The 12654-nt window shown below is 38.2% G+C and overlaps 1 protein-coding gene across 2 annotated transcripts; it reads left to right on the top strand.

Moving 5' to 3' along the window:
- Positions 1-1374: 1374 nt before the first annotated feature.
- zmp:0000000662 (RING finger protein 145) lies at positions 1375-9446 on the top strand. 2 transcript variants are annotated; one of them, XM_044142874.1, is made up of 10 exons: positions 1375-1637; positions 1833-2114; positions 2945-3053; positions 3498-3589; positions 4816-5057; positions 5736-5911; positions 6020-6160; positions 7432-7614; positions 7738-7885; positions 9044-9443. In XM_044142874.1, the coding sequence occupies exons 2-10, from the start codon at positions 1946-1948 to the stop codon at positions 9425-9427; spliced, it is 1644 nt and encodes a 547-aa protein (XP_043998809.1). In that variant the 5' UTR covers positions 1375-1637; positions 1833-1945; the 3' UTR covers positions 9428-9443. The 2 variants fall into 2 exon arrangements, with proteins under 2 accessions (XP_043998809.1, XP_043998810.1); XM_044142875.1 differs by lacking the exon at positions 1375-1637 and having other exon boundaries at positions 1917-2114; positions 9044-9446.
- Positions 9447-12654: the final 3208 nt, after the last annotated feature.

Here is a 12654-nt window from a genome sequence, read left to right as displayed (position 1 = left end):
TGACATTTTTTTAAAAAGTGTTCAGTAACCTGAACACTTTTAGATTTGGACATTTTCCACAGACACATTCATGTTTTATCTAATAAAGTTTCCACCTCTTCTACCATACTTTGAGCCTCTAACTCTCCAAAATGTCCGTATCCGTTACGCATCATGTGTGAATAGAACACAGTAGTTAAATGCAGACAGATTATGTTACAGTAACAAGTGTTGTCTCTGGGACAGACTACTAGGGAGTATATCAGAAGCTCATATTATTAAATGGGGTTTTTTTCCCCCCACCTGATCAGAGTTTAGATGTTTAATAAACTGTGTTGTATAAAGAAAAGCTTCCTTCCTCTTTAGAGATACACACAGCTTATAAACCGATCAGGAAATGCACCAGTTCTTTTTCTTAGTCACCTCCTGTGTGACATGATGCAGAGCAGCTGCATTGTACGTGCTGGGACTCGGCCTCTTGAGCTATTCAGTAAAAAGAAAAAGAAAGAGAAAGCATCTGTTTTGTTGTGAGAATCAGTCAGTTGCATATCAACAGGATGAGCTTCTGTTAGAGAACACAGTGAAAACAGTCAAAACCACTTTTAATGACTCAAAGCAATCAGGAAGGCAATGGCATAGATTTTTTTTAGATTTTTAAATGTCAGTAAAGAGTGATTTGAAAAATAACCACGGATGCATAAAGTCTGACAAGCTACACAGTGTCACAAAGGTATTTATACCCCCTGCAGATGTTCGTTATTAAGTAAAGAACCATGATTTCATTCAGTTTTAAGGTTTTAAAACAAAAGAAAACATATATGTTTTCTTCTTCAAAATATTGAGAAGAAAAATGGTAATAAAATAAAGAAAAAATAAAGCATGTTTCCTTGTACTTTTACTTAGATTCTGTTGTGGAAATGCAATGCAATTTTCCGTCCATTGTCTAGTCCATCACGACAAAGATGGACTCCATAATAAGTTTTGGTCCATATTCGGGAGGACCAAAACTAACATAATTAAAAATAAAAACCAGAAAGATTTTTGTTTTGCCTTTTCCTTATACATACGTTTTCGTCAAGAAATGTATATACAGTGATACCAACAACCCCATTTAAAGAAAACCTTTAAAAACCTGCATGTTACGACATCTACGTTTTAATAATATTGGTTATTATTACGTAGAACGTGAAAGTTCAAAGGTATACATACGTCAGCAAAGTACAATATTCATTTTTTTCGTTTTTTATAATGTCAGACATTATACAAACATTTTACACCTTAAATTTGAACAAAAACGACGGTAAAAAGTGGGCATTCGTGTCATTCTTCTTGACACAGCTTTACTTTGAAACGTAAAATACCTCAACCTGATTGGCTCTTCTTTTCTTCTGACGTGTACACGTCGAAGTGGCCACGCAGGCGCACCGAATCATAACACTGCATATGAAGTCGCTTTACTCATTTTCCTGTCGCGCGGGTCTTACCGCCTTATTTATCGGTTCCAGTGGCAGGTGTAGCTATAGTGGGTGAGAGGCCGAAGTTAGGGGACGAACAGCTGGGCACGGCTGTGAAAATATGGTCGCTGCGAGGGCTGACCAGCTGGAGTTAGCTTAGGCTAGCAAATGGCTGCTCGGCTGGGATGTCTGCCACTGTGAGAAGTAAGTGAACCACCGCTACTTTTAGCTGCTTTACCACAAACATCCGCTTTATCACTTACCTTAGCCTCTCATACTGTACAACTTAAAATAATAAAGCAAGACTTTGCCTTTGTTTTGGGGGGGTTAAAACGCAGAGTTGTAGGCTATGGGTCCTTCCTCTTCTAGCTTAAATTCTGTTTGTTTTTGTTTTTTTAGATGATAAGACACGGAAAAGTATTGAAGCAGAGGGAAACCTGAGCCGCCCCCCTCCCCAAACAAGCATGTGACAAACGGGCTCCAGTGTGACCAAAGACTTGGTTGCAGCCAAAATGCCTCGTCTGGATGAAGTGGCCAACATTGCCCTCAGGGTGCCCAGCATTCTGGTTCTGGACCTGCTGTATAAATGTGACATCGAGGGTCTGACTGAAAACCTCAAGGCTAAAAACGAGGACATGCTCTTCAAATACAAATATGTCATCTGGAACATGTTCTATCTTGGTAAGTATTGCTTTACCTATCAGTTTTAACAAATTGTGCCCGGGCAGAACGAACGCATCCCTGTGGCATTATGCTGCCACCACCGTGTTTCACCGTGGAGGCGGTACATGAATGCCCGTTGGCCAAAATGTTTGATTCTGTGCTCATCTGTAGAGCCTCTTTTTCAACATGTGTGCTGGAAGTCAGTCAATTAAACCCAGACATGACTAGGGCTGAAACAATTAATTGTGATTAATCGATTGTTGAAATAATTGTCAACTAATCTAGTAATGGATTAATGGTTAAATGAAGTATGGAGACTTTAAAAGAGGCCGTCTGCCGAAAGAACAACATATTCAAAACAGCAATTAAGAAAAAAACTGTACATAAAGTATATAAATATTTTTGCTTTTATGACAAATAAAAAATAAATAAATAAATTTGACCAAATACTCTGGAAATACATGAAAACTAAACGGAAGACAATTTAAAAAGTTGCCTATCTTGTTACCGAAGCGCTTAGCAGATAGAAATAATTTTAGTAATCTTAGCTCGCCTAAAACAGGAAAAGTTTATCCTGATAAAATGTCACAATAAAAGGGACTGAATGCAAATTTAACTGTGAAAATAAAATGGGAAGCCACATATTTTCTTCCGTTTCACCTTTATGCATTACGGGTCTGCATAAAATCCTAGTAAGTTGTGACGTCTGAGGTTGTAACGTAGCAAAACATTTTGAGGTGTTAGGGATCCTGTGTTTGTTTTGGAGGTGCTGTATCTGAATGTTTCAGCTTCTCCGTCCTCGGTTTTAGTGGATCTGTTGAAACTTGACTTCTGTCTTTGTCCTCCAGCTCACCTGACAAATCTGGTCGTGTTAATCCTGCCGCTGAGACACATTATTACGCTCTACCTCCATATCCTCGTTGCCCTCCTTCTGTACATGGGGCATCAGATTTCCAAGTGAGTTTTTACACCCTACTTTCTCTAAAACGTCAGGATATCAGGAACCACTCTCATTACTCTTCTTGTACAGTTTTTCACCATAAACCTCTTCAGGCTGTAGATAAAGTATTCTCCCTAAAGTGAATAAGGTCATACTTTGAGTTAGCCAAGATTTTGTTTAGCTAATAGTGGCTATGCCACACTATGTATTATTTAGTCGCTCTGCTTCATGTTTTTAATATGAATACAGAGTTTTTAATGTATGTATTTAATCTGAATACAGAGTCAGTCCAGAAGTGGGGAAAAACAAAATGTTTTATGAAGGTGTTGAAGCAGACATTGCTGTAGCATTAGATTGGGCATCACTCGTTTGCTAGCTAAGCTTTTAGTTAGCACCAGTGGGATATCCTGTAATAGGATCGTGCTATTTCTTCATCTCTTTGTTTCCCGTTTCTTTTCCAGGGATTATGTTCGCGAGGAGGTGCAGCTGGGATATGAAGGAGCGGTCTATTTCAATTCTTTGGCCTTTAATAGATTCATCTCTGCCTTGACTAGTGAGTATTTGAGCCAAGTTGACTCTAAATGTTTCTACATACTTCCTTTTGTTTCGGTTGCTTAGGCTTTCCCCCCATATAACTTCCTAAGCCCAGTGGTAGGGGAGCTAAAACGTCTTATTTTTGTAGTAAGACCCGTTTTTAAAATTTTTTTTTATATGACTGCTTTTAAAATCTTTGTTAGAAATAAAAAAAATTCAAGACAATTTGAAGAACTGCTCATAAAAGCTGCTGTTAGTAATCGCAGTTAATTCCTTGCTAAACGTGAACTTTTAGAAAAAGTATTTTCTCACACAGACTCCAGTTGCGTTTTAGCGCAGCAGGAACCACGTTCTGTTCCTCAATCCTTCTTTGTCAACTGAAGCGATTAATCGGATTAATCCTGAAGAATTGATTATTGAAGTCATCGTCAACTAATTTAGTAACATATTAATTGTTGTTGAAAGAAAATCATCACCAGACAACAGTCAACAGATTAGCAATACACTATATTGATAAGTCCAGCAGAAAGCCTGAGGTTTTCACACATTGATGTACTTTCTTTAGCTGCAGATGCATCCTTCACTACAAATGATCAAGAAAACTCTACAGGAAGGCTATTTTATTGATTTTTAAAAAAATTATTATTATTGAATCTCTAATATTATATAAAAAAAGACTTAGGCGGTTGAGTGAAATATCTACAGAGTGTAGCAATTTTTTCCTGATTAATCGTCGGAATGATTGATAAATAAAATGATCGTTAGGTGCAGCCCTGTTTTCAACCTATCCTTGCTTTTGTGTGTAATGACTCTAGGAAATAATTCTCCAATGTTATGTAAAAATATATCACATAAAAAAGACTTAAATGGTAAAATTAAATATCTGCTGAATGTGGCAATTTTATTTTTTCCCCCGATTAATCGTCAGAATGATTGATTAATAAAATAATCGCTAGCCGTGGCCCTATTTTCAACTTATTCTTCATTTCTTTTTTAGCCTAGGAAACTTTCTATGTATGTCCTTCGGGTCTTATGATAAACTTAATTTTGTTTTTATTTTTATTTCTTTAACAGGGAGTTTATGCCTTTGTCTGAAAAGAGCGATTGGAGCAGATTTTTCCCAGTAGTTAAAATGTTAAGACGGCAGAACCGAGGGGGAAACGATTTTACTGCAGCTACTTAAAAAAAACAAGAACGCCATAAACCAAAATAAGGAGTTTGATCTTTCTATTTCTCCAACCACAGGTCAGATCATCCTCAGCACGCTCTGTGCCTTCCTGATGAAGACCAGAAAGGTGTGGCTGTTCTCCACTCACATGCTCCCCCTGCTGGCCCGACTCTTCGCCGTCCCTAATGCCGCCCTGCTGACCGTCAACACTTTCTCCTTGGGCCTGACGGTGGCAGGGATCGGCCTGTTTCTCCTCGCCAACTTGTTTGTGCCATATCGCCTGGCGAGGGCCGCCTACTCACAGCTGCTTCACCTGGAGGTATTCCTTCCCAGAAGCTGTAGAGACGCAAAAACCTCGGCCTGCATGGTTATTTTGCGTCTTTTTACATGCAATACTTTGCTAAACTAAAACACCCGTTGTTTTTGCAGACTTTTTTTTTGTTTTGTAACATTTTTTAATGTATTAATTCACCAATTAGTGCATACAAGATAAGCATTACAGACCAACAAACAGAGGTTTGGTTTTCCATTGACTAAATAATTACACAATTTGAGAAGTCGAAAATAAATTTGCGCCGTGGAAACATGTCGATTCCCCAAAAAAACCCAACATTTTTCTGTTATCAAGTTTTTATTTTTGGCTTCATCAAAATTGGTTTATTTTGCGAAACTGCAGTGAAAACACTTTTTTCACATCACGCGAGTCACATGGTCCACAGCCTGACGTTGCAGCCGGCGGAAACTACGAGCAAAGAGAAAACAGGAACTAGCCGAAGTATCATGTTTTTTAACAACTTATGACATGACACGTTATTTTTATCCATGTCTTATTTAACGGAAACACCACAACTGTAAATTGTTTTTATTTATTTTTGACATTAGAGGAATATTGACAAAGTTTTGGGCACGTTTCCAATGGAAACACAGCTACTTGAAAGCTTTTCAGGTATCTTTTCATGCTCCGCCCCATCATCACCTGGGGCCTCCTGTCTCCTAGGTGATGGAGCTGTACAGACTCCTGGCTTTGGGGATCTCTCTGTGGAACCAGTTCGCTGTTCCGGCCCTCTTCAGTGTCTTCTGGTTCGTTCTGTTCGCCGTCCAGCTGTGCTCGGACGTCATGTCCTCCAGCAGCTCCGTGACTTATCAGGGAATCATGTTCTTTTTGCTCACTAGGTGCGTTCATTCCTTGATTTTTGCATTTACACTACTCTCTTTTTTTGTGTGTGTGTATTTTCTCCTGAATTTATAGTCACTTTGTTGTGTGCTTGCTGAACCACGCAGCGTGTCAGAATGTTGCGGCACGCCATACTCTCTGTTGGGCCTCACCTTCGTGGTGTCCTATCTGGCTCTGGGACTTCTCAACCTGTGCAAGTTTTACCTGGGAGGTTACGCTGTGGTGCAGAACGAGAACGTCATGCACAGGTGAGACGCTGCCCACCGACTTCCTGGTTGTTTTCGCTTTCAGTTCACATCAAGCGACAGTTTGCGTCATTTGAAACGTGTGTGAAATGTTAGCGTTTATTTCACCAGGTGTTTTAAGACCTGATTCAGTTACAATCAGACACAGGAATTTGTGATTGTTTGTGTAATTTTTTTTTTTTTTTTTGGCAGTAGAAATCACTAATTTTGTGTTGCTACTTCAGAAGTATTTGGAAGAAATTTTGCAATATGTTTTCCTTATTAAACTCCTTTGAAAAAATCTACATATTGAAGACAAAAATAAGGCAGAGGCGGCAGTACAGTAGAATTAAGAAATACTGCCACCTACAGGTGGGAGCCAGCAGTCAGTAAAAGCAATTTTTTCCCCAATATTTGCTGGTATATTTGATTTGTGATAAAATCAGCAAATTTCTTGATTTTGGGTGACAATTTTTTCAGTTGTGGAATCATGGAAAACTGGAGGGACGGATGAGGCTGTTATTAAAATCCATCCAGAGCCATCAGACCGAATTCTTTACCTCAATATGCAAATAAACGTAAAACAAATCACATTGGGGAACCAATTGTGTCCTTTGCCAGTAGAGGGCAACGTTGAGCAGTCAGGTCAGACAGCATGAAAAACGTCCCAACATGTTGGCTCTGTTACCTGCAGTTGAATCACGTTTTTTTTTTTTCACTGCCGAAAGTTGAATTTTAGCAAAGTTTTCTTGTTTTAGTTCAGTTAGAATTGCCAAAATGATTTGTATTTGCTAGATGCCAGAAAACCTGGTGAGACCTTTTTTTGTGTAACTTTTCTTGAATTTAAAAGTTTACATACATTTGGTCAGTATTAGGGATAATTGTTTTTTTTACAATGTATGACTTGTGTCAAACCTTTTGGGTTTCTGCCCCGTATTGTCACCAAATGTACATAAGCTTTTGTCTTTGAAGAAATCTGCAAAAAAAAACTGAAAAAATATAAATAAATAAATTTCTCGCCAGGTTTTTCGGCATTTAGCAAATAGAAACAATTTTGCCATGTTTAACAAGGTTAAAACCAGAAAAGTCTGATCTGATTTATCTTCAAACAGTGAGTTTGTTGATGTTTTTTTATTTTAGTATTTTTGACTGTATCCTCATGTCAAATATTAATCACTTACAAAACGACCTCATTTAATTTGGACCTTTGTTCCAGAACATCTTGTGCAAAACTGAAAAAAAAAAAAAGTAACCAAAAATATTTCCTTAACTTCTCCTTGTGCTCGTTTCGTCAGAGGCGTGACAGAGGGAGTCACTCTGCTGCTGCTCGCCCTGCAGACAGGCCTGCTAGACATGCAGGCGCTGCAGCGCACCTTCCTCCTCAGCATCATCCTCTTCATTGTTCTGACTTCAACCCTGCAGTCCATGATAGAAATAACAGATCCCATCATTCTAGCCCTGGGCGCGTCACGCAATAGGTACCAACCGCTCGGCCAAGTTCACGTCTTCGCAAGCGAGTCAGAGCTGAGAAAAAGTTGTGAAATATATATATACATAGACATACATTTCTTTTCCTTTCTGCTCTTGTTGTTTGATTTTAGAAGTGTGTGGAAGCACTTCCGTGGCCTCAGCATGTGTCTGCTTCTGCTGGTTTTCCCGGTGTTCATGGCTTATAAAATCTCCCAGTTTTTCCACATGGACTTCTGGCTCCTCATACTGGTTTCCAGCTGCATGCTAACCTCCCTCCAGGTCTGTTTGTCGTCATGTCGTATGAAAATAATTAAGACACATTGCTTTAAATCATGTGTGTTATTATTGTTGTTATTTTATTAGGATGAAATTTCTTGAAACATGGTCCCTCTGCAGTATGTAGGATGATAACATCTTTCTTTATTTTTTGCGCCATGTATTTTCTTATAAAGTAGCATAATTTGACATCCCTGCACAAATTTTACTTACTAAGATACAGTTGGCATGGAGACTGGATGCAAACTCTGTTAGTCCATGGATAGATTAATGTCTCCCTCTTACCTTGTTTGTTTTGTTTTCTTTGGCAGCAGCCCAACATCAGTAACCCGGACCCCTGCTGGACGTATCTTCATATTTTTCCGTTTTTGGGTTCAGGTTTACAGCTCACAGTTGTCTAGCTCAGTAGTTATATTCAGTTCCAGGCACTTGATAAAGTGATCAAAGCGGTATTTTAAAGACACTTGCTGTCACTTCAAGGTAATCAGACAGCAGCTGCACTCAAATACTCTCACCTTCATTTGGCTCAGACACTGGGAGAAAAATGTGCAGTTTATTATCATGGTTAAACGTAGCAAGGGACGTTTAGCCATTGACTTAATTATGAATTTGGCTCTCAGGTACCAGCGTCTGATTAAACTGATAGAACAGTTTAAAAGGAACTTGGTTAAAGAACGCATTTTCTTGCTTAAGAACATTTAGGTTCACACACAACAGCAGTGACTTTCTGCTAGAGCTTGTTTTGGTTTTCTGGCCAAGTCAGACTCCTCAATGTGTCAAAACCCAAAAAATAAACAACTGTACCACTTTGAGTTATAAGAGTAATATTTAATTTTTAAAAAGTTCTTGAAATGCCAGACTCTGGCTCTTCTTAAACTCTTGTGAACCTGGAATAAACAGAGTGGAATGAGATTTGGTTAGACAGTACTAAAAACCCTTCCTAGATTGGGTGGTGGTGCCAATAATTATAAGCGCATTCCTGTTTGACTGCCATTGGTTGCTAATGAGAAAATACACACACAAACATTCACACAAATGACGCATGCTTCTCCCTCCTGCAGACTTTTAAAGCACGACAAATATTTAAAATGAAATAAAAAAACGCTGACTCTCCCGTGTATTAATAGTTCCCGATAAACAATGACGACGATTCTTGTCCAGGTCACAGGCACCATGCTGGTCTACTGCCTCTTCATGGTGGAGCTGTTCCGCAGCGACCCGATCGAGAGCCTGGACGAGGTCATCTACTGGGTGAACGCCATCAGCAGGGTGCTGGAGTTCCTGGTGGCGCTGTGCGTGGTGGCCTACGGCACCTGGGAGTCGCTGTTCGGCGAGTGGAGCTGGATGGGCGCCTCCGTCATCATCATCCACTCGTACTTCAACGTGTGGCTCCGAGCCCAGTCCGGCTGGAAGAGCTTCCTGCTCCGGCGGGAAGCGGCGAAAAAGATCAACTCCCTGCCCAGAGCCACGGCGGAGCAGCTGGACCAGCACAACGACGTCTGCTCCATCTGCTTCCAGGTGTGTCACTCGTTCCACAAGGGGTGATTGCTGCAGTGCCGATAACATGGGATTTTAAATCGTAACATGTGCTGTAATGTGCGGTGATCTCAGTTAGCCGTGGATCCTTATTTTAAAGATCATAGCTTGTGTTAGCGGAGCAATAAAAAAGTAAATTGGAGGCATCAGTAGTTGGTGCAGCAAAACATGTTCTTTCTTGTGTATTTAATTTGTTTTTGGCTTTGATGGAAAAACCTTAAAAGGTCTTAAATTTGTTAATATAAAGTTAAGGCCTTAAAATGTATTAAATCTGTTAAAGAAACTAAGTTGGCCTTAAATACATTGATCTCAGGTCTTAAATTTTGTTGTGGTTATGTAGGTTTTTTCTCTTTTGGGGCTTTTGTATCAGGCAAAGGTTTGAGTTATATCATTACTCACAGCATTCTGTGTCTCGAGGTGGTTCTGTTGGTAACAAGTTGCTAAACATTGCTAGCTAGCTACCTAGCGTTTTGAGTATAATTTTACATACAGTTGGCTGGACAACATTCACAAAAAATAAAAAAAACTCACAAAACAGCTAGCTAACAAAAAGACCACAGAAAATTCACACTTAATCCCCTGAAAAAAAAGAAAAGTGCATTTCCTTTGTCATGACATAGGTCTTAAATGGTCTTAAAAATGTCTTAAATTTGAGTTGGGGAAACTTGCAAAAACCCTACCGATGGTAAAATTTTTATGGCCGTTCTAAAGAGCGTAAAACCATCATAAGACACCAACAAATACAAGAAACACAGTTTTCTCTGAATCTCCCTGCAGTGATTTGTCACTGGCTTACAATGTTGCCTTTAAAAGACTGAAATTTTCACTGGGAAAATAAGAGCATGCTCATCATGTAACGTAATGTAATTGGTTCCCAGCAGTTGTGTTATCTACAGAAAAGTCTGTTCCTCACCCGATAAAGGACTTCTGTAGTAACATATGAAATATTGTGCTTGAGAAAACATTCATCCAATGAAAAAAATAGAAATGAATACAATTCTGATGCCTACACATGATTTGGACCTTTCTAAATTCTGGCCCAGATTTCCAAAGTACATATCGTGCTTTTAAAACCACAGTGTTATCCCAAAGTGCTTTACAAATAATTATTGAAACATTACAAGCAAGATACAACAATGACACAGTGTGTTATAAGCCTGGCGGGCCTCCAGGCTTTACTTGTTCCCCCACCAGACTTAGTATTGCTTATTTATTTACAGTTTTTTAAAATGTTTGCATTTTTAAGACTTTATTGTGTATGGTGTTCATGTGTTAATCTGCCAATCTTCTAATAACACATAATTATCAAGTGATATTTATACATTTCCTGTCAACTTAAAAATAAAATTATATATATATATATATATAAAGTTTTCAAAATACAGCATACATAAATCATAAACAAGAGTATGAAGCATATGTATTTTTAACAAAATTGCTGTATAAGAAAAATATAGTCTTTCCAATACAACAATAAAAATAAAAATTTACAATAACTAAAAATAAAATAAAAACAAGTCGGGGCAATTGTCTAAATAACTGGTTACACTGCACTGATTACCATTTACACTTTAGGATGGTTCTACCCGTCTACAAAAGGCCTGGGTGGCACACTAAGAGGCTGAGCGAGCGTTGGGGTCAGTCTTACAATGAGAGGGATGGTCCAAAAACAGCTGCCAGATACTACAGAACTTATTAGTGGAGCCCACAGCATCATGCCGCAATTTCTCCAAGTGAAGAAACTCAGTAAAATCAGTTAACCACATTTTAAACTCAGGAATCTTGTCAGTTTTCCACATTCTTAATATTACTTTCTTAGCCATCACCATTCCATACACCACAGTTGTTTGCATAGAAATGCTGCGGTTCCTAAGTGAACTTCAAAAGATTTTATCTCAAAAACACGACAGGCCGCTGGATGAATACCTGCCCCAGCAACCAACCACTGGGCTTAGCAGGTTTTCTGGGGGAAACCTTGCATATTGTTCTAACGCTATGTAAGTTAGGTACCATTGATTTACTGAATGTACAAATCTATATCAAATTTATTATTTTCTGACCAACTCATAACCAGTTAAGTCAGCAGTCAATTTCTTAGTTTATCTCCAAAACTAATATACTCGTTCAGTTCTGATTATTATTATTTTTATTTACCAGTTTATTGCAATTTTGAAGATTTTAAACTGATTTAAGATTTTAAATTCAGAGATTAAAATTGGTCACTTAAGTTTTCACAAAACAGCTGCACTGGATGGACTGGGTGAAAACAATGTTTAAAAAAATAAAATAAAATCCCAAGTGGACAAAGTATTTAAAACGTCAATAAATTGTGTCTACAGGAGCGTAATGTAAAACGGAGTCTGGAGCCGTTCTGGCTTCAGGTCCGCTCTGGAAACAAACGACAGGAGCACAAAATGCGTCGCGCTGTGTGGGGCTTTTGAGACGCGTTCTTCCTGTTTTTCCAGCTTGACTCTGCCTTCTTTAGTTCACACTTTTGTTTTGTTTATTTGCAACACTGTAAGTACAGATGGAAATCTAAGATGAACCGGGGGGGATGACAAAAAAAAATAAAGCTAATTTAAGATTAGAAGTGATTCTCTATGGAGAATCGCAGTTCCTACTTCTGGAAATTCTGAATCAACTTTAAAAAAAATACTCAAATCAATTTTAAAATGAGTTTAAGTTGTTCATTTTTGACGCTCGTATTTGTGAATGTATTGCATGTCTTTCTGTATATATTTTGAATAATTCTTTGATATTTAAGAAAAAGCCAAGGAGCTAAGCTAGCCTAACGACTGTTAGGTTAGCAAAAACAGGTTTTTGTTTAAATATAAATTGCTGGAACGTTGCAGAATTGCTTTAAATAGAAAATGTTTTATTTGTTTACCGCGTCCTTTCCTCTTCTCATAGAATTTAAACAAAATTTCTAGAACGTTTGAATAGAGAAACTGGTTCTTGAATTAAAAATTGATTTTGAATCAAATAGTTTCTGAATTAAATCGTAACCCTAAAAATCTGAGTCGAATCGCCAGACACTGAAAGATTAGCATCTTTCTTCAAAATATAAAATAGAGTGTGAGTTTACTCTACTGTAAATTAGCAAAGAGGCAATGGATTTGATTACTTAAAATGTGTTCAATGACAGAAACAAAATTAGCAGAAAAACTTTATTAACAGTGGATGAGAGCGAGCTGGCTCACATGTTGTGAAATAAAAATAAAATTATGGAACACCCT

The sequence above is a fragment of the Gambusia affinis genome, linkage group LG16, assembly GCF_019740435.1.
Source record: "Gambusia affinis linkage group LG16, SWU_Gaff_1.0, whole genome shotgun sequence".
Lineage (NCBI taxonomy): Eukaryota > Metazoa > Chordata > Actinopteri > Cyprinodontiformes > Poeciliidae > Gambusia > Gambusia affinis.
Note: the sequence above shows the minus strand (reverse complement) of the source record. Positions and strands in the feature narration are given on the sequence as shown.

Coding starts and splice junctions, on each gene's coding strand:
- zmp:0000000662 (XM_044142875.1), top strand. CDS start 1,946: ATGCCTCGTCTGGATGAAGTGGCCAACATTGCCCTCAGGGTGCCCAGC. Junction 3,054..3,497: donor ATGGGGCATCAGATTTCCAA/GTGAGTTTTTAC, acceptor TTTCTTTTCCAG/GGATTATGTTCGCGAGGAGG. Junction 7,615..7,737: donor CTGGGCGCGTCACGCAATAG/GTACCAACCGCT, acceptor GTTTGATTTTAG/AAGTGTGTGGAAGCACTTCC.